At 59.2% G+C, this 19,250-nt stretch overlaps 2 protein-coding genes and 1 long non-coding RNA gene across 12 annotated transcripts in view; all 3 read left to right on the top strand.

The window, feature by feature from the left end:
* Positions 1-1,316, top strand: part of EXD3 (exonuclease 3'-5' domain containing 3) — a 78,265-nt gene extending 76,949 nt beyond the window's left edge. For 8 of the 10 annotated variants that reach the window (XM_025262114.3, XM_025262113.3, XM_025262111.3 and 5 more), the window contains 2 exons: positions 684-722; positions 989-1,316. In XM_025262114.3, the coding sequence (XP_025117899.2) occupies positions 684-722; positions 989-1,275 (326 nt within the window). In that variant the 3' untranslated portion in view covers positions 1,276-1,316. Of the gene's footprint in view, positions 1-595; positions 723-988 lie in introns of all 10 variants that reach the window. The other 2 variants (XM_044926577.2, XM_044926579.2) reach the window with 1 other exon arrangement.
* A 4,505-nt stretch (positions 1,317-5,821) lies between these two features.
* On the top strand, positions 5,822-7,024 carry LOC102408331 (NOTCH regulated ankyrin repeat protein). The gene has a single exon (XM_025262131.3). The coding sequence runs from the start codon at positions 6,138-6,140 to the stop codon at positions 6,480-6,482; it is 345 nt and encodes a 114-aa protein (XP_025117916.1). The 5' UTR covers positions 5,822-6,137; the 3' UTR covers positions 6,483-7,024.
* A 2,516-nt stretch (positions 7,025-9,540) lies between these two features.
* Positions 9,541-12,969, top strand: LOC123328744. The gene is made up of 2 exons (XR_006543771.2): positions 9,541-9,993; positions 11,921-12,969. It is a non-coding gene; the product is annotated as an uncharacterized LOC123328744 (long non-coding RNA).
* The last annotated feature ends 6,281 nt before the right edge of the window (positions 12,970-19,250 follow it).

The raw sequence follows: 19,250 nt of genomic DNA, 5'->3' as shown, positions 1-19,250 counted from the left end.
GGCCCCCATAGAGGGCCCCCAACACCCCGACCAGAGGTTCACCCTGGCCCTGGGCAGCACCCGCAGGCTGTCAGGTGAGACCTGAGGTCATGGCCTCGCTGGGCCCCATGGAGGCAGCGGGACTGGGGCAGGGGGCCACCTCCATTCAGACTCCGGCTGCAGTTAATCTGGAGCCATCTGCAGGGTGATGTTTGCCGAGCAAATTACCAGGGTCAGCGGGCCTGGGGCCGCTTCTCCCACCTGCTGGCTAGGGCCCTCCGCAGGGGTGGGGCCTCTTGCGGGGTCTCTCCTGCACCCCGAGCCTCCGCAGTCCCCTGGGCCTCTGCCCACCCCGCCCTGCCCCATGCTGGTTGGTTGCGAAACGTGCTTCTTGGCAGTGGGCTTATCTGCTCATCACCACGGATGGGCCGCCCCCGCCCCGCCCGGCCCGCGGTTCTCAGGCCCCCAAGTGCCCTAATCAGCCGATCTTGTGCCCAGAAATTGTTTCCCAAGGACCTTTGAGCCTCAAGAATGTCCCAAGGTGTGAGTTCCCATGGGAGGGAACTGGGCTGGCACAGAGCATCTTGGCCCCCTGCCCTTTGCCCTCTCCCTGCAGGGTGGGGGCTGAGCACTCGGAGGTGCCTTGTGGGCGCTGGGGCCACTGGGCCTTCCCTGGGACTGACCCTGACGTCCTTGATTGACAGGCAGTGAGTCCCCCCACAGCGATGGCGAGCAGGAGACAGGTGAGCCCTGGGCCACGCGCCAGGGACATGAGGGGCCCCAGCATCTGGAACCCCAGGAGGGGGGAGAGGGAATGGGCCTGTGCCCCACGGGGAGGGCAGTGCCAGGGAGGGCCGGGAAGAAAGAGGCCAGTCCCCCGTGACCCAGAGGGCTCCTAGTAGGAGAGGCAGGGGCGGGCGGCTGGGGGCTGAGGGAGGAGCCACCAAGCAGAGTGGGTGGGGGCTGCCTGCCTGAGGGCGGGGCTCAGGGTTGCCGCTTCCGTGTCCAGGCTCAGCCCCGGAGGAGGCCCCCGGGCACTGCTCCTACGACCCACCTTGCCGTTGGCTGGAGGATGCAGACCTGCAGACCCGCGTGCCGGCCACGCTGGCCAATGGCACCCGGCTGCAGCTGGCGGGCGTCCCGGCGGGCGTGCTGCGGCGGCCGGGGCTGCGGCATTTCTACTGCTGCGCCGGCTGTGGCAAAGTCTTCTGGGAAGGCACCCACCTGGCCCGAGTCACCAGCAACTTCCAAGAGATCCTGGAGGGCGCCCCCCGCCCAGCCAGCGGCCCCTCCTGAGAGCGGGGCCTAGGCTGCCCGGAGTAAAAGTGCAGAAGCTGCCCAGGTGGTGGCCGTGGGCTCCTTCCTCTGGTCTCCCCTCACGCCCCGCCCCGCGCTCGCCAGCCCCTCGCAGCCTGAGGGCTGGACCCAGGTGGCCCCCCAAACCTGCTGGAGCTCAGTGGCTGGGAGGTGGGGGTCCCCCCACTGTGCTGTGGCCCGTCGCCCCCTCCACCATGCACCCCCCAGGATGAGGACCAGGTCCCTGGACAGGGTCTTCCCTGGTTTCCCCCAGCGAAGCCGGCCGTGGGGCTCCCCCAGGACTTCAGACTCCAGCGAGCACAGGAGGGGGTCCTGGGGGACAGACAGGCCCCCGCCTAGCAAAGCTGTGACCCTGCGGGGCCTCTGCTGTCGGGCTGGGCGGCCCCCGCTCGGGTCTTTGCCGTATAGAAGGCCCTGAACACACGTGCGTTGGAGCCTTGTCGTCACAAGGCGGAAAGTATCTGCCCTCTCGCCCAGGGAGACACAGGCTCAGACCCCGCGCTGACCCCCTGGGAGCCTGGGGCGGGCACTCGGGGCAGGGGGCCCCTGCGAGCAGCAGGCCTGGGCCCAGACCACCGCCTGCCCTCGCCTGCCTCCTCCTGGCTCAGCCCCAGGAATGTGCACCCACCCTGGCCCACATCCCTTTCCTGTCCTTCCTGCCCAGAGCGGAAACCAGCGCAGATTTGGCTGCGGGGCCGGGCGTCTGCACCCTCTGCCCCGCCCCGTGTTCCTGACCACACCAGGGACGGCCGTGGCCTCTGAGCCCCCTGGGGTGTAGCCCCGGCCATGTGCCAGGCATGGACCCACTCAGCCCCCCAGCAACGCTGGGCCTCGCTGGGCCAGGGCACACTCCACAGATGGGACAGCCCGCCCAGGGACGAGGGCAGTGTGCGGGGCCAGTCTGCCCACCTGGCTCTTGTCTCCCCTGAGGTCACGAGGCCTGGGCTGGGCAGGGGTGCCAGGGTGAACGGGCCCCCATGGGGGCAGGGACCCTCTGCAGCTGGGGTCCCACTTCCAGGACCCAGACCTCCAGCCCCACGTCCTGTCCTGGGACAGCAGCCTCGACCACTCCTCCCCCGCAGGGTTAAGAGGAAGCGGGGGAGGGGGGGGTGTCCCAGCCAGCTGTGTCCTGGGGACTCTGCCCTGACCCACGGCCCTGGCCAGGGCCACAGGCTCAGGGCCGGGCCGTGTCCTTCCAGGCCCCCAGGCGCGTCTGCCCCAGCCCCGCTCAGCACTCCACGGAGAGGAGAGGACAGCTGAGCAGGACCCGGTCCTCAGGCCGCACGACCCCGCCAGGCCTGCCTCCCGCCTCCCACCCTCTGCTGCCAGGCTGGCTGTGTCCGTTGGTCCGTCCGTCCGGGGACTCACAGGCTCACTGCTAGCCCGTCCAAGCCCCGGCCCTCGGCCTGTGGGAAGCACCCTCCACACCCTCTGACCGCCCGGGCCCACTTTGGGCTAGGGGTCAGACGCCGGGCCAGCAGGGTGGGCTGCGCCCGGGTGCCAGGCCACGGGGACTGTCTGCTGCAGTTCCTGCCCCGGGCTCCTTCCTCCGCGGCCGCTGGCCCGGGGCTGGTGTTTGTTATTTGATCTCTATCCTCGCGCCCTTCTACCAGGTGTCTGGGCTGCTGGGAAGAAACGCTCTCCTCTTTCCCACGCTCCCCGACACATTTTAATGAATTAGCTAGAGGCCCCGCCCCGTGGCCCGCGGCCGCTCAGCCTCCCTCCCCTGCCGAGCGCGTTAAGGTGGCCGCGGCCTCCTGGCTCCGGCCAGTGCCCCTTCTGAGCGGTCCTCCCTGCCGCCCCACCCAGCCCTCCCCAGCCGGGGGGCTTCCCGGTGCCCACTGCTCTGAGCCTCTAAAGGAAAGGGGTCCCCCGGGGGAGGAGGCCACCCTCTCCAACCCTGGACTTCTTCTGGGGTTGCACCCCTGGGCCAGCTCCCAGGAGGACGTTGGTCCAGCCTTATAGTCAGCGTTGAACCTGTCACCCCAGATCCAAGGTTGAGGGCTTCTCCTTCCCAGCCAGTGAGCCCCTTGCCTATTTGTGGAAGTGACAACATCACCAAGGAATGCCACAGACGTTGGGGGCTTCTCTGAGCTCCAGGACAGGGCCTGGCGGGGTCCCCAACCCCCGCCTCCCCGCCCAGCACATCATTTGGAACAAATGTCCTCCTTTTGGACACGTCCTTCAGCAAACATCAGGAAGTGCTTCCGGGAGCCAGCGCTCCCCACGCCCCTCTCCGGTCCTGTCCTTGGACAGGGCAGCTCTGGGCACATGGTGTGTGGACCACAGCCACCCCGGATACAGTTCCCCTCGGCCACAGCGGAGCAGGAGCCATGGGCTCCCCGCGGACAGGGTGACCATCACCCCGGCCCCACAAATGAGCAGAGGGCTGGGGGCCGGGTGATCGCAGGGCTACACCTGTCTGACCCACGCTGAGGCCAGGGGGGTCTGGCAGCAACCTCAGGCTGGGCTCCTGTGGCCTCTCTGGCCGCACCGTCCCTGCCCGGGGGCACCGAGCTGACAATTTCATGCCCCGAGGTGGGGGCCTCACGTTCCCACACTGAGCTCACAGGGCCCCTTTGTCTGCCGCCCGCTGCGGGTGTCAATGGGACTTTTCTCCCAGGCTCTGCTCCCGGGCCCAGCGGGGTCTCCAGACGCTCTTCTCCAGGCCAGGGGGGCCTGAGCCCCCCACCTGGGTGGGGCCTCGCTCTGTGAACCCACCACCTTCTGGGGATGGGCCTGGGCACAGCCGAGCCTGGCAGATACACAAAAAGCACAGGCAACCAGCAGGACGTCCTGCCTGCAGATCTGTTCTCAGAGTGGCGGCCCCTCAGTGCTGCTCCGGGCAGTGGGTGCGGGGTGGCTGGGGTCCCCCACAGGCCTCGGCTCTACACAGGGTCACCCCTCCCCACTCCGGAAGCGAACTCGGGCCTCGGTACACAGAGTCCAGGGCCTCCCTCCCAACCACAGCTTGTCTCTGGGGCTGGTGGGGAGGATGGCTGGAAGTGGACAGGCAGCCCCACTCTTAAGGTGATCAGCTCAGCAGCCACTGACCCCAGGCCCTCTTAGTAGGCCCAGGGACGTGTCTCTGCAGGATAAGTGGGCAAAGGAGGGGCTCCCCAAAGCAGCAGCACCCCTGTCACGCCAGGGCCAGGCTGATCACAGGGCCTGGGCCGGGTCTGTGCTCAGCTCAGGGCATAACCACCTGCATAGTGGGGAGCAGAGCTGAGCAGAGGGGCTGGACCACCAGCCTCAGGAAGACAGAGCACGGGGCCTGGGTGGCCTTGGCCACCAGAAGGACCCCAAGCAGGAGCAGCCAGGGTCTGAGGTCTTGCCTAGTTTCTCCAGTGGTTTGGCTGTGACTCCTCCCAGGTAACGGAGCGGGGGCGGGCGCCTCACCCATGTGGGTCTCCAGGCCTAGGGGACATGGGACAGACACCCACCGAGTTCATCACCAAAAAGGGCCTAACAGGGTGGTCTCCCCAGCTGCCTCCTGGGAATACCAAGTGGCCCCTGAAGGAATTCCAGTGGCTGCGGAAGCACCATTGCCCCAGGCCGACTGTGCTGAGATTCATTCCTCCTTAATTTCCAGCGACCACAGCAGAGCTATAAACTGTGAAATTCTAATGAGATTTGGCGGCACTGTTCGTGTGTCAATAAAAAGCGGGTTTACTGCTTGGAAGTGAGTCATTTCAGCGTTCCCTTTCAGCGCAGCATTGGCACCTTACCTGGGACTGCTCACCTGCCCAGGCCTCACCCGGCCCAGTTCCTGCCGATGGGGTCGGCCCGGGAGAGGAGCCAGGACTCTCCACGGCAGAGTAGCTGACTGCCAGGCCGACCCCAGCCCCGGGCCGCAGACCCGCTTCTTCCGGGGCGGGGCTGAGAAAACCTCAGGGCCTGGCTCCTCTTGCCAGTCAGGTTAGGGAGCTAACGGGGTGACCGGGGCCCCCAGGGGAGCGGTTCTCCAGCGGAAAGGCCCCGCGTGGTGTCCTGGAGTTGTCTCCCTCGGGGAAATGTGTCCCACGGGCCGGGCTGGGCAGGCCTCGTCCCTGCGAGCGCCTGGGGTGCTGGGGACGTGGAGGGCCCGCGGCTAGCACTCCAGGAGCGGGGAGCCAGACTGGGGGTCTCTACCCGAGCCCCGCCCCCCCCGCCCAGTCTGAGATTCCAGCAAAGACCCAACCAGAGGCGGCGGCCCTCGCGCCCCTCGGGGTCGTGCTCGGCCCCGGGCTGGGCCTGGTCTGTCCGCGCGCGGACCTTGGAATTCCCCGGGTGGCTAGAGGGAGCGTGGGAGGGGCGGCGGCGGAGACGCGGACCTCCGCCCACCCGCGGCCACCTGGCTCCCAGCCCCGCGCCACCGGCGGCCAGCGCCCCCTGCCGCGCGGCCGCCCCGCCGGACACGCCCCTCGCGGCCCCGCCCCGCGCGGGCGCTGCCCAATGGGCGGGCGGCGGGCGCGCGCGTCATGGGCGCCTATTGTCATGCAAATATAAAGGAGGTAAAAGGCGCCCGGGCGCGGCGGGCTGGCGAGTGCAGCGGCGCCTGGGGAGGCACGTGGAGCTGCAGCCCGAGAGCGCAGGGACCCGGAACGCGGCGCCGCTGCCCCGGCCGGGCCGGCCCCGCGAGCGCAGCGCCCGCCCCCGTCGCCCGCCCGCCGGGCGCGGCTGGATGTGGCGGGGGTCCCGAGGCGCCGGCCCCCGGCCCCCAGCGCCCGGAGCGCCCAGGGGTGGCGTGCGGGGCCCGGGGGCGCCGCGCCTTCCATGCGCCGAGGCGGGCCCCGAGGCAGCCGGGGGCCCGCGCCGAAGCCGCCGCCCGCGCTGAGCCTCGGCCCGCGCCCGGCGGCAGCATGAGCCAAGCCGAGCTGTCCACCTGCTCGGCGCCGCAGACGCAGCGCATCTTCCAGGAGGCCGTGCGCAAGGGCAACACGCAGGAGCTGCAGTCGCTGCTGCAAAACATGACCAACTGCGAGTTCAACGTGAACTCGTTCGGGCCGGAGGGCCAGACTGCGTTGCACCAGTCGGTCATCGACGGCAACCTGGAGCTAGTGAAACTGCTGGTCAAGTTCGGCGCGGACATCCGCCTGGCAAACCGAGACGGCTGGAGCGCGCTGCACATCGCCGCGTTCGGCGGCCACCAGGACATCGTGCTCTATCTCATCACCAAGGCCAAGTACGCCGGAGGAGGCCGGTGATGCCGGTCCAGACCCCGGCCCGCACGCGGGCCCCGCGCGCGTCCTCCTTGCTGTACCTTCCCGCCAACTACCTCGGTGTGCGCCCGGCCCTCGGCGCCCGCGGCCACCACGAGTCCGGCGCGCACGTCCGTGCCCACGGGGGCCGCGCCCGCCCGCTGCCGGGGACCGGGGCCGCCTCCCCCCGCGGCCACCGGGGACCGGCCGGGGCGCTTCCCACGGCCCCGCCCGCCGCCGCGCGGGTGGGGGAGGAGCGCGGGCCCTAGCCCCTTTGAAATTTGAGTCTCGCCACCAGCAAGTTCGGAATCCCGAGACACCGGATCCTCCTGCTCGAAAAGTTTTCTCCTGAAGGTGGAAGGACCCGTGGCCGACGCGCGACGGAGGAGACGCTCTGCTGTTCCCGGGGCTCTAAACTATTTATCACGTGTGTGCATATTTGTGGGTGATGTTTGTGCGCCTGAATTTTGTGTTTGGAAAATATTGTGCGTGGTCAATGTGGTTAAGGGGGGGTGGGTGGGCGGGGTGATGTACTTTTTTTTTTTTAGTCTTAAAACTAAAAACTTGAGTCTTGTCATTTCTTGGTTGCACTGAAAATACCGCCCAGCCTGATGGTTCCCCCGCGCTGCTCCGTCCTCTCCGGCTTCTCCCCCTCAGCTCCCCTCCTCCGCCCGCCCCGCCTTCCCCTCTCACACACACGATTCCGCGTGAGTTTTGGAAGCCCCGGGCCCCGCTCCGCCTTCTCCGGTGAGAGGCCGCCATCCGCCAAGCCTGCCGGTTTTCAGAGCTTCCGTGGGAGCCTGGGTGCTCGGGTGTGGCGGTGACGGAGGTGGGGATCAAGCCTTTCTAGTTAGTTCTATTATAGTTAACAGTCGATTGCACACTTTTTTAAAAAAAGTAAATGGATTTGCCACAATTAAATGTCATAACATTTATGACAATATAAAATATTAACATATTTTAAGCCAAGTTTTAGGTGTATTTTTTGAATCTTGGTTATAGACCCAATTTTAAAGGGCGTTGTATCCAGCGTTGTGAAGGCAACTGTACCCATATTTATATTTTTATAAAATGCCTATAAGACTGTGAATCTCTTGTGCTACTTGCCGAGTGAGCTGAAGGGCCGCTTTACCCCTCTTCAGCCTCCCAGAGCTTCCAGGACCCGATTCGAATCCGAAAGCCCTGCCAGGCGGGAGGGGCCGCGCGAGGACCCAGGCCGGAGGCCGTCCCTCTGCGTCACTCTTAGTCCCGAAAGGCGCCCTTCCTGGTCTCCGAGGTTCCAATTTTCTATGCAACCCCACACCCCTTGTTGTTTTGATCCTGAGAAATAAAAGGGAGGCTGAATTATTCAAATTTAAATGAGGCTTCCCCAGGGTAGAAGTGCTGCTGACCCTTCGTGCAAAAATGGGGAGCACTTGAGGACACAGGTGGGTGGAGGCCCTTTGTGCGTGGCTGGTCAGATTTGGGCAGTCATCTGTGGCTTTTTATAAAACCTTGTGTGAGAAGAATATATTGATAATGTCAGTGAAAAGCAGACATTGAAACTGAGGCACAGATTACTCCAAAAGGAGTTTTTCTGTATATTTTTTTCTAGATGCAAATACCTTAATTATGTTAATTAATGTTAAGACTTTCTAGGCTTACGTGGAAGCTGTGTATGGGTCCCGGTGTGATCACTTCTAACTGGATGAAGTCTGCAGCACATTCCTGAGTGTACGATATAGACTTGTAGCCCAGCATGAAAAATTTATAAATAAATTTTTCATTGATCTTTTTATATTAAAAAAAAAGTCTGTTGGTTCTTGGGCTTGGCACGGGATGAGAGTCAAGCTGCAACGTGCTGTTTGCAGAGACGACCGCGCAGCACTTGGCTTGTCTCCACCACAAGACAGAGCCTGGGAAGCTGGCTCTGGGCTGAGCTCAGAGGCACCGCAGTGGCCATGCACAGGGCTTGTGAGGACCCCGCCTGCCCACCTTCCAGCTGCGGGAGCACCCCAGGGCACCCAGAGCCGCTTCCTCTGCTCCTGGCAAAGCAGCCAAGGCCTCCCTGTGGGAGTTCTACTTGAAACTTCCCCCCACCCACCCCCAAAGCCAGCCTGCCAAAGGCGCCTCTTGTCTCCTCGCCCCCAGCTACTGTGGGTTTCTTCTGGACCACCTGCTGCACGGAAAGGGTACCCTTTAAATGTGGGGGAGCTTTCTTCCCCTCTGGTCCCTAGTGCCTCCTGAGAGTTAAGGCCAGCATGCCCCAAGCAGCCACTCCCCCAGGGCACAGACCCTGAAGGCGAAGGCGACTCTGGTCCACCCCTGGGGCTGGTATAGGAGGGGCTGCAGGGGACGGACAACCACCCCCTACTCCCCCAGCCCTCCTCCCTCTGCAAGAGCAGCCTGCCCAGAGGGGACTGAGAGCCAGGCCTCAAAGTTTTAACTTGACTGTGACGCGGGAGTTACGAGGCGACTCGTTCTTGTAAATCTTTCAGACACCCCTTCCAGAAGCCTAAGGGTGTCGGCTTCCCCTCAGGAGGGTTGCAGCTACATTTTGTTCCCAAGACACAAAGACCCATTGTCATTCCCCTGTTCCTGCTTTGCATCTCGAGCTCTGTTCTGCCCTGAGGATTTTCCAAGGGAATTTTCAGTTGGTTAAACAGACATTCCCGGACCCCTGGCTGGTGTTGGGCCGATGGTCCAGCTCCCTCCTAAGACACCACAGAGACGGACAGAATACTTGATGCAAATGAGCCCCTAGGGGAGGCGGTGTCCACCTGGCCATTCAGGCCAAGTGAGAAGATCTGCCCTGGGGGGAGGGGTGCCTGGCCCCAAAGGAAAAGGTGCTGCAAGAATTTGGACACTGTTGGGGCATCTGGCCTGGGTACTGCCTAGCCACCCAAGTGGCTAGAACACGTCTCCACCTCGCACGCTGACACCGCAGGAGAAAGAGTCAATGCTATCAAACGAAGAGGGGAGGGCGCAGGCTCCTGATGCAGGCCCCCAGCTGAGCAGTCGGCGGGCACTCACTGCGGGGGGTTGGCCAGCGCTTCACCTGGGGTCCCCACCACCCCGCCTCAGGCTTCGGATGTGGGAACAGCTCTTTAAGCCTCTTGGTGGCCCGGGTGACAAAGAGGTGCACCACCCCAGCCCAGCCTTCAGGATCCCACGGTGTGTGTGAGGTGTGTGCGAGGAGGCCAGGCCTGCCAGCCAGGGCACCCCAAGGGGAGCGGTCTGGCAGGCAGCCCTTGGGCCTCTGGGAAGCCCCGGAGTGGCTGCCGTGGAGGAGGCAGACAGACCAGCGACCAAGGGCAGGGCCGGAGCCCTTCTCCCGGCCAGGACTGCTGGTAGCTCCTGGCCACTGTCAGGCTCTCTGACCTAAGCCCGGCGGAACTCAGGAAGTGTTTACTGTTGGAAGGGATGCCAGAGAGGCCAGGAAATGCAGGCAAATGGTCAGCCAGAAAGAGTGATATCCAAAGCCAGTGGGCGTGGGAGCCAGGACAGAGCCGGTCAGAGCTGAGAGCCGAGGCAGCAGGTGAGGCGGGCAAGGGGGCCGGCGGCCCTCCGGCTCTGCGCCGCAAAGGCCCTGCGGTCAGCACAGGGCTCTCAGCCGCGTGCACACGGGCAAGGGCCGGGGCCCGCAGCTCTGACCTGCCGGAGGCAAGTGCCTCCTCGGGCCGCATGGAGCCTGCCGGAGGAGGCTGGCCTACACCCGGCTTGCCAGGCTCTGGGGACAACTGGGAAACAAAGCCCGAGGCCAGAGTCTGCCCGCGCGGGCCCCGGGAGGTCTGGGAACCGCCGAAGGCTCCTCCTGAGGCCTCCCGGGCACCCCCTCCCGGGGCTCCTGGGTTTGGGGAGGCCCCTCCCCCACAGCCCCGCCGCGGCTGGCCCGGGCTCCCCTCCTCTCTGCCCGGCGCATTCTTCTGCTTGGCTGTACGTCGGGTCGTCGCGGCTCGCGTCCGTCTGTCGATCTTTCTTCTCGCGCCCCCTCCAAAGCCGCGGGCCCCATTCATTCCCGAGGCCTCTGCCCTTTCCTGCGCGCGGGTCCGCTCGGCGAGCAGCTGCTATGCTAATGAGGACGGGGCGGGGGGCGGCGGGGATCGGCGGGTGGGGGCGGCGAGGCTGCGGGGAGCGGGACGGGGGCACTCGCGGGGGGAGCCGGCGTGGCGGGGCAGTGGGGCCCGGCCGGGGCGGGCGCTCCCAGAGGCCCGATCTCTGCGTTCAGACCCCGCGGGGGCGCCCGCCCCACGCACCCACTCGCGGGCCGAGGGGTGCGCGGGGTAGAGACCAGCTGTCATCTTGCTCTGGGGTCGCGGCCTGGGGAGGCCGGCTGGTTTTGGAGGCCCCCGCCCCCGCGCCCACCGGTGCGCCCCTCGCAGGCGGGGGACTGGGCCGAGACGCGGAGCCGAACGGCCCCGCTGCCCCCCGGCCCGGGTGGTTGGACGCGGGCCCCCCCGAGGCGGTGCCCCGGGGCCCGGGTCGCGGCGAAAGGGGACGGGGCGAGACGGCCGGAGAGGACGCGCGGCGTCCGAGGGGCGACGACGGCTGGAAGCGAGCGGCCTCTGAACCCGGCTCTAGGGGTCGGGGCGAAGCCGCCGGCGGCGGGGCGCCCACGAGCACGGACGGCGAGCAGCGCCGAAGGCCCGGCTCGGACCCGGGCGGGGAGGCCGGCAGCACGGACTGTGCTGCCGCCCCGCGGCCGCCGCGGACACTGCGCCAGGGGCCGGGCTCCCGGGCCGCAACCCCCGCCTGCCGCGGACCCCGGGGGTCCTCTGCGCACCACCCTCGCTGGCCCGCAGCCCGCGACCTCGTCTTCTCCGAGGGGCCCGGGGCAGCTGAGGGCCGGGACTCGACGGTCAGGTTTCGAGCCGAAGGCGGTCGGGGTGGGCGCAGGCCTGGCTCGGGTGCCCGCGGCGGACAGCGCCCTGCAGCCCCCGGTCGGTCTCCGCTGCGGTGACAGGACCGGCCAGGCCGGGGCGCACCTTGTGGAGGGGAGGCCGCGGAGGGCCGCTGCCTGGCGGGTAGGGCGCTGGAGCAGGTCGGCGGTCCAAGGAAGGGGCAGCTGTGCTGCCCTATTGACGGACGTGAAAAATGCACAATTTTCAGTGTCCTGAGCTGAAGATTTGGGATCTTAGGGAGCACTGTAGCCCCGGAGACAGCTTCCCATAGCTCTGAGTGAGGGGCTGCTCCCTAACAGTGGGGGAGCAGCCAGTATCCTTGTGACCTGGCGTGGGGCGTGGGGAGCCCCCGGGGCGGATGGTGAACACCCTTACTGCTGCAGCCAAGCACACATTTCAGTAGAAGGTAGCTGGGAGCACTGATGATTTTCTTGTTTTTCTATGTATGGAAAGACGCAAGAATCTGTCCACAAGTTTTCCTGAAATATATCTAACTCTCTAAGGGGCTTGTTTTCCCAGAGCACAAAGTGCCTAATCCCGTCTTTCATCCTGAATTCCTTTCAGGGTGCACTGTAGGTCATGACTGCAGCGGCTGATGACTTGATCTTGGTACAGTTCTACAGGCCCCGGAAGGAGACCCGGACCAGGGCCCGGGGAAGTGAGCCCATCACGGCCCTGGTGGAGTGACTGGCTGTAGTGTGCTGTTCTCCTATTTGGTCAAAAGGGGAAGGAAGGACATTCCAGAGCCCCGGGCCACAAAGAGTGGACAGTCAGCAGGACACAGGATGAGCCCAAGCCCTGTGGACAGGGCCACCACGTGACTCACTTCAAGACACAGACTGCTTCCATCAGAACCATCAGGTCCAGCTGTGGGTGCTAGTCGAGCATCCACAGAGCCTGGAGCCCTAGCAGAGGGGGCCGGTGGTGGGCACGGCTCCGGCGGTCAAGGGAGGCTGGCCCTGGGACGGCAATATGCTGGCCATCTCCCTGCCCCGTCCTCCATTCCACAGAAAGTGTCTGTGCTGGGCATGACCGAGGAAAAGACTTCTCTCTCTGTCTGACAACTCTCCTGGCTCAGAGGTGGGGCCTAGAGACCAGGTTTACCCCTGGTGGGTAAAATCTGCCTCTTCATGTCTGGGGGCCCCTCACTGGTACCCTGTGAACAAGAACATCCAAGGGAGCCAAGCCCAAACTGTCCTACAAACTTTCCAAAGGAATATAATATGTAAACAAGACAGAGTGTATTTCTCATCCTGAAGTTAGAGTAGCTGGTGTTGGGCTGGTATGTGGCATTAGGGTACAGACTGCTTTTCTGCTGGGTGGGCCTTTCATTCACATGGCTTAAAATGGCAGCCCTTATCCAGCCATCAGGACTACATTCCAGCCAACAGGCGGGGGCGGGGAGTGGGAGGGGAAGAGGCCTGGGCCTTCTCCTTCCAGGGCACTTTCTAGAAGCTGCTTTGCTAAATTTCCTCACATCCCATTGGCTAGAACATAGTCACATGACCAACCTCACGGCAAGAGAGGCTGGGAAGGGTAGTCTTTACTCAGTGATGTGCCCGGCTTAAGGCAGGGCCCGCGGAGGAAGAGCTGCAGCCTTGGGGGTGCTCTGTCTCTGCCTGACAGCAGCTCCAGGCCGCGTCGTCAGGCAGGCTCGTCTGTGTCTCGTGCTCTGCCTTGTTCTTGCCCGACGGGAGGTTTGTGCTGAAGAACTTTCTAAGAATTAAAACTGTCCAACAATGGACTGAACAGATGAAAAGCGGAAGCACTCCTGGGTGTGGGCGAGAGCCAGGCTCGTGGGCACTAGGAATTACACCTCCGGGGCCTGACAGGTTGCCCTTGCACGGCCCCTTGAGAACCCAGAAGCAGGGGGCACCTGTCCCCTTCTCCAGCAGAGACCTGACGCTGCAGGTCAGGTGAGCAAGGTGCTGCTGTGTGGCCATCGGGAGGTGGGAGGCCGGGCCACGCTCAGGGCGCCCTGCTCCCTGAGTGCCCAGGGCAGGCCTGGGCACAGAGGAGAGTCAGCCTTTGCAGCCTGCTCCCTGTTCCCAGTTTGCCGGCCTCCCGCTCCCTTATCTCAGGGCAAAGTAATGAGTAACCCAGGACTTGGAGTTCTCAAGGTTATTTTGTCAATAAAGTTCTCCTTCTCAAGTGTCCCAAGACGTCTTTTGGGGCATGGCTTTTTTTCATTTTAATCAAGGTTGAAAGAAAATCGTTAAGTTTATCATTCACATTCCTAAAAATCAACTTTACTGTGGTGTAATCTACATACAATAAAATGCAGCCATTTAGAGTGTGATAAGTACGGACAGATGTGTGCACCCAGATAATCCACACAGCCCAAATACAGAGCATTCCCATCAGCCCCCACGTTTCTCCCGGCAGCTCCTCCTGCCCAGCCCCAGGTCACCGTAGCTCTCCCCGGTAGGCTACAGGATCACCTACGACAGGCCGATGTGCACTTCCTGGATTTCTGAGCCCCTCTACCGCACTCACCCAAGTTGTGGCAGTAACTTTGGAGAGGGGGGTAGGTCTTTTTCATTTTTTATTTTTCCACTAGAAAAATCTGGCTGGTACCACACAAAACACAGGATAGTTTTCATTGGTAGTATTTCTGTGAACAGAATTGTCCTAAATAAAAGTCCAGGCAGCACAGGGCCACCTCAGAGGGCCCGGGGGGGTGGGCATGGACCCACTCCTTTCATTTCAAAAATACTCCATTCCTGTGTCTCGGGCACTGATCCCTAAAGACTGGGACTCTGACCCCAGGGTGCTTTTAGACAACCGTCTTATCAAGTTAACGTTTAGAAAATAAAACAGTACCCTGGGCATTTATCCAGAAAAGGTGAGAACTCTACTTCAAAAGGATGCGCCAGTGTCCACAGCGGCGCCGTTCTGTACAAAACACGGCAGGAGACGCAGTGCTCACTGACAGTGGGTGGTTAAAGAAGGTGCGGCACACACACACACGTGCACGCGCACGCACATACACACACGCACGCACACACACACGCACGCACACGCGCGCACACATGCACACAGGCACGCATGCACACACACGTATGCACACGCGCGCACACACACACTCACTGGAACATTCTTCTTCTAAGTCACTTCAGTCGTGTCCGACTCTGTGCGACCCCATAGACGGCAGCCCACCAGGCTCCCCCACCCCTGGGATTCCCCAGGCAAGAACAGTGGAGTGGGTTGCCATTTCCTTCTCCAGTGCATGAAAGTGAAAAGTGAAAGTGAAGTCGCTCAGTTGTGTCCGACTCTTCGCGACCCCATGGACTGCAGGCTACCAGGCTCCTCCGTCCATGGGATTTTCCAGGCAAGAGGACTGGAGCGGGTGCCATTGATGAAACAGTGCTATTTGCAGCGGTGTGGATGCACCTAGAGATTACCAGACAGGGAAAGACAAGTATCATACGATATCACTTACATGTGGAATCTGAAATATGACACAACTGAACTCATTGACAAAACAGAAATAGACCCACTGGAGACAGTCGTGTCTGAGTCTTTGTGACCCTGGGGACTGCAGCATGCCAGGCTTCCCTGTCCATCACCAATTCCCGGAGCCTGCTCAGACTCATCTCCATTGAGTCAGTGATGCCATCCAACCTCATCCTCTGTCGTCCGCCTCTCCTTTCCTTCAATCTTTCCCATCTTCAGGGTCTTTTCCAATGAGTCAGTTCTTTGCATCAGGTGGCCAAAGTATTGGAGCTTCAGCTTCAGCATCAATCCTTCCAATGAATATTCAGGACTGATTTCCTTTAGATAGACTGTTTGATCTCCATGCTGTCCAAGGGACTCTCAAGAGTCTTCTCCAACACCACAGTTCAAAAGCATCAGTTCTTCAGTGCTCAGCTTTCTTTATGGTCCAACTCTGACATCCATACATGACTACTGGTAAAACCATAGCTTTGACTAGACAGACTTTTGTCAGCAAAGTAATGTGTCTGCTTTTTAATACACTGTCCAAGGTTGTCATAGCTTTTCTTCCAAGGAGCAAGTGTCTTAATTTCATGGCTGCAGTCACCATCTGCTGTGATTTTGGAGCCCCCAAAATAAAGTCTGTTTCCATTGTTTCCCCATCTATTTGTGATGGGACCAAATGTGATGATCTTAGTTTTTTGAATATTGAGTTTTAAGCCAGCTTTTTTACTCTCCTCTTTCACCAGCATTAACAGGTTCTTCAGTTCCTCTTTGCGTTCTGCCATAAGGGTGGTGTCATCTGCATATCTAAGGTTATTGATATTTCTCCTGGCAATCTTGATTCCAGCTTGGGCTTCATTCAGCCTGGCATTTCTCATGATGTACTCTGCATATAAGTTAAATAAACAGGGTGACAATATACAGCCTTGACGTACTCCTTTCCCCATTTGGAACCAGTCTGTTATCCCATGTCCAGTTCTAACTGTTGCTTCCTCACCTGCATACAGGTTTCTCAGGAGGCAGGGAAGGTGGTCTGGTGTTCCCATCTCTTTAAGAATTGTCCAGTTTGTTGGACAAATTGTTGGACAAAGGCTATAGCAAAGCCAATGAAGCAGAAGTAGATGATTTTCTGAAACTCTCTTGCTTTTTCTATGATCCAACAGATGTTGGCAATTTGATCTCTGGTTCCTCTGCCTTTTCTAAATCCAGCTTGAATATCTGGAAGTTCTCGGTTCAGGTGCTGTTGAAGCCTGGCTTGGAGAATTTTGAGCATTACTTTGCTAGTATGGGAGATGGGTGCAATTCTGCGGTAGTTTGAGCATTCTTTGGCATTACCTTTCTTTGGGATTAGAATGAAAACTGACCTTTTCCAGTCCTGTGGCCACTGCTGAGTTTTCCAAATTTGCTGGCATATTGAGTGCAGCGCTTTCACAGCAACATCTTTTAGGATTTGAAATAGCTCAGCTGGAATTCCATCACCTCCCCTAGCTTTGTTTGCAGTGATGCTTCCTAAGGCCCACTTGACTTCACGCTCCTGGATGTCTGGCTCTAGGGGAGTGATCACACCATCATGATTATCTGAGTCATTAAGATCTTTTTTGTATAGTTCCTCTATGAGACTCACAGACAGAAAATGAACTTGGGACTTCCCTGGTGGTCCAATGGCTAAGACTTTGGGCTCCCAATTCCGGAGGATGGGGTTCGATCCCTGAGCCAGGGAAATAAACCCCACATGCCACAGATAAGAGTTCCCATGCAGCAACTAAGATCTGACACAGCCAAATGCATCATCACTTAATTTAAAAAAACAGAAGATGATCAACCATACTTCAATAAAAAGTAATTATTTTAAAAATAAGACAAACCCCTACAAACTATGCATAAATTGGATAACTAATAAGAACCTGCTATACACAACAGGGAATCCTACTCAGTACTCTGTAATGGCCTATTTGGGAAAAGAATCTAAAAACAACACCACCACAGTGGCTGTTGATACACGTGTGACTGACTCACCTTGCCATACAGCTGGAACCAACACGCACTGTAAATCAACCGCACTCCAATAAAAAAATTTTACTAAAACTAAATAAAAAAGACAACCCCCCAACTTTTAAAATGGGTAGACCTGGAACAGACACTTCACACACACCCGTGCATACGTGCTGTGTACTTGCTAAGTCACTTCACTCGTGTCCCACTCTTGTGACCCTGTGGACCGTCGCCCGCCAGGCTCCTCTGTCCATGAGATTCTCCAGGCAAGAATACTGGAGTGGGTTGCCATGCTGTCCTCCAGGGGATCTTCCCGACCCAGGGATGAAACCTGTGGCTCCTGCATTGCAGGCAGATTCTTTACCACTGAGCCCTGGGAAGCCCTCATAAACACACACAAACACCAGTGTTCAACAGACGTGAAACAGTGCTCAGCGTGATCAGTCAGCAGGGTGGCACATATCGAAGCAGCACCAAACGCACCTGAGGCAGACTGACCGACGGACAGGCCCAGAGCCCCAGCATGCGAGGGCCGAGTCCACCGGACGCCCCCCCATGGCAGGAGGGTGAGCCAAACGGAGTGGTCACCGCGGAAGTCCGTCCAGCAGTTCTCACAGAGGCAAGTATTCACCTGCCCTTTGACCCCAAAGAAATAAAACATAAGAACACAAAATACATTCAAGAATCTTTGTAGAAGCTCTATTCCTTAGCACCCCAAACATCTGTCAAATTGTCATTTTAAAAATTGTGAGACATTCCTATAAAGGACCATGGCGTAGCAGTGGGAAGCTGGACATTGATGATAACTCCATACAATTCCATTTCTACCAAGTTCTAGAAGTTTCATAACAGACAAAACCACCCTCTGGCGGAAAGTAGCTTCCCTGGTGTGGGGCGGGTGATGAAGGCTCAGGATCCTTCCAAGGTGATGAGAATGTCCTCTAAGAGTGATGTGGGTCATAAACACACAAATTTGTCACTGGTGTGTACACACTGGCATCTCACTGCCTGATGATTGCTCCTCAATCTAAACAAAAACAGCAGAATGTGCTGAACCCACATAACAAAGCACTGTTACTGTCAGTTCAGTTCAGCCGCTCAGTCGTGTCTGACTCTTTGGGACCCCACGGACGGCAGCACACCAGGCTGCCCTGTCCATCACCAACTCCTGGAGCTCGCTCACACTCACATCCATGAAGTCGGTGATGCCATCCAACCATCTCATCCTCTGTCACCTCTTCCTCCCGCCTTCAATCTTGCTCAATATCAGGGTCTTTACCAATGTCAGTTCTTCACATCAGGTGGCCAAAATATCAGAGCTTCAGCTTCAGCATCAGTCCTTCCGATGAATGTCAGGACTGATTTCCTTTAGGATTGACTCGTTTGATCTCCTTGCAGTCCAAGGGACTCTCAAGAGTCTCCTCCAACACCACAGTACAAAAGCATCAATTTTTCAGAGCTCAGCTTTCTTTATAGTCCAACTCTCACATCCATATATGACCACTGGAAAAACTATAGCTTTGACTAGACGGACCTTTGTTGGCAAAGTAATGTCTCTGCTTTTTAAGACGCTGTCTAGGTTGGTCATACCTTTTCTTTTAAGGAACAACCATCTTTTAATTTCATTGCTTCAGCCACCATCTGCAGTGATTTTGGAGCCCAAAAAATAAAGTCTCTCACTATTTCCATTACTTCCCCATCTATTTTCTGTGAACTGATGAGACCGCATGCCATGATCTTAGTTTTTTGAATGTTGAGTTTTAAGCCAACTTTTTCACTCTTCTCTTTCACTTTCACCAAGAGGCTCTTTAGTTTTTCTTTGCTTTCTACCATAAGGGTGGTGTCATCTGCATATTTCAGGTTATTGATATTTCTCCTGGCAATCTTGATTCCAGCTTGTGCTTCGTCCAGCCCAGCGTTTCTCGTGATGTACTCTGCATATAAGTCAAATAAGCAGGGTGACAATATACAGCCTTGACATACTCCTGTCCCAATTTGGAACCAGTCTGTTTTTCCATGTCTGGTTCTAACTGTTGCTTCTTGACCTGCATACAGATTTCTCAGGAGGCATTAAGGTGGTCTGGTACTCCCATCTTTTTAAGAATTGTCCACAGTTTGTTGTGATCCACACAGTCAAAGGCCATGGGTAGTCAATAAACCAGAAGTAGATGATTTTCTGGGAACTCTCTTGCTTTTTTGATGATTCCCGGATGTTGGCAACTTGATCTCTGGTTCCTCTGCCTTTTCTAAATCCAGCTTGAACATATGGAAGTTCTCAGTTCACATGCTGTTGAAGCCTAGCTTGGAGAATTTTGAGCATTACTTTGCTAGTGTATGAGATGAGTGCAATTGTGCTGTAATTTGAGCATTCTTTGGTATTGCCTTTCTTCGGGATTGGAATGCAAACTGACCTTTTCCAGTCCTGTGGCCACTGCTGAGTTTTCCAAATGTGCTGGCATATTGA

This window comes from Bubalus bubalis, chromosome 12 (assembly GCF_019923935.1).
Source record: "Bubalus bubalis isolate 160015118507 breed Murrah chromosome 12, NDDB_SH_1, whole genome shotgun sequence".
In the NCBI taxonomy this organism is placed as follows: Eukaryota; Metazoa; Chordata; class Mammalia; order Artiodactyla; family Bovidae; genus Bubalus; species Bubalus bubalis.
The sequence above is the reverse complement of the archived record's forward strand: the minus strand, read 5'-3'. Positions and strand labels throughout refer to the sequence as shown.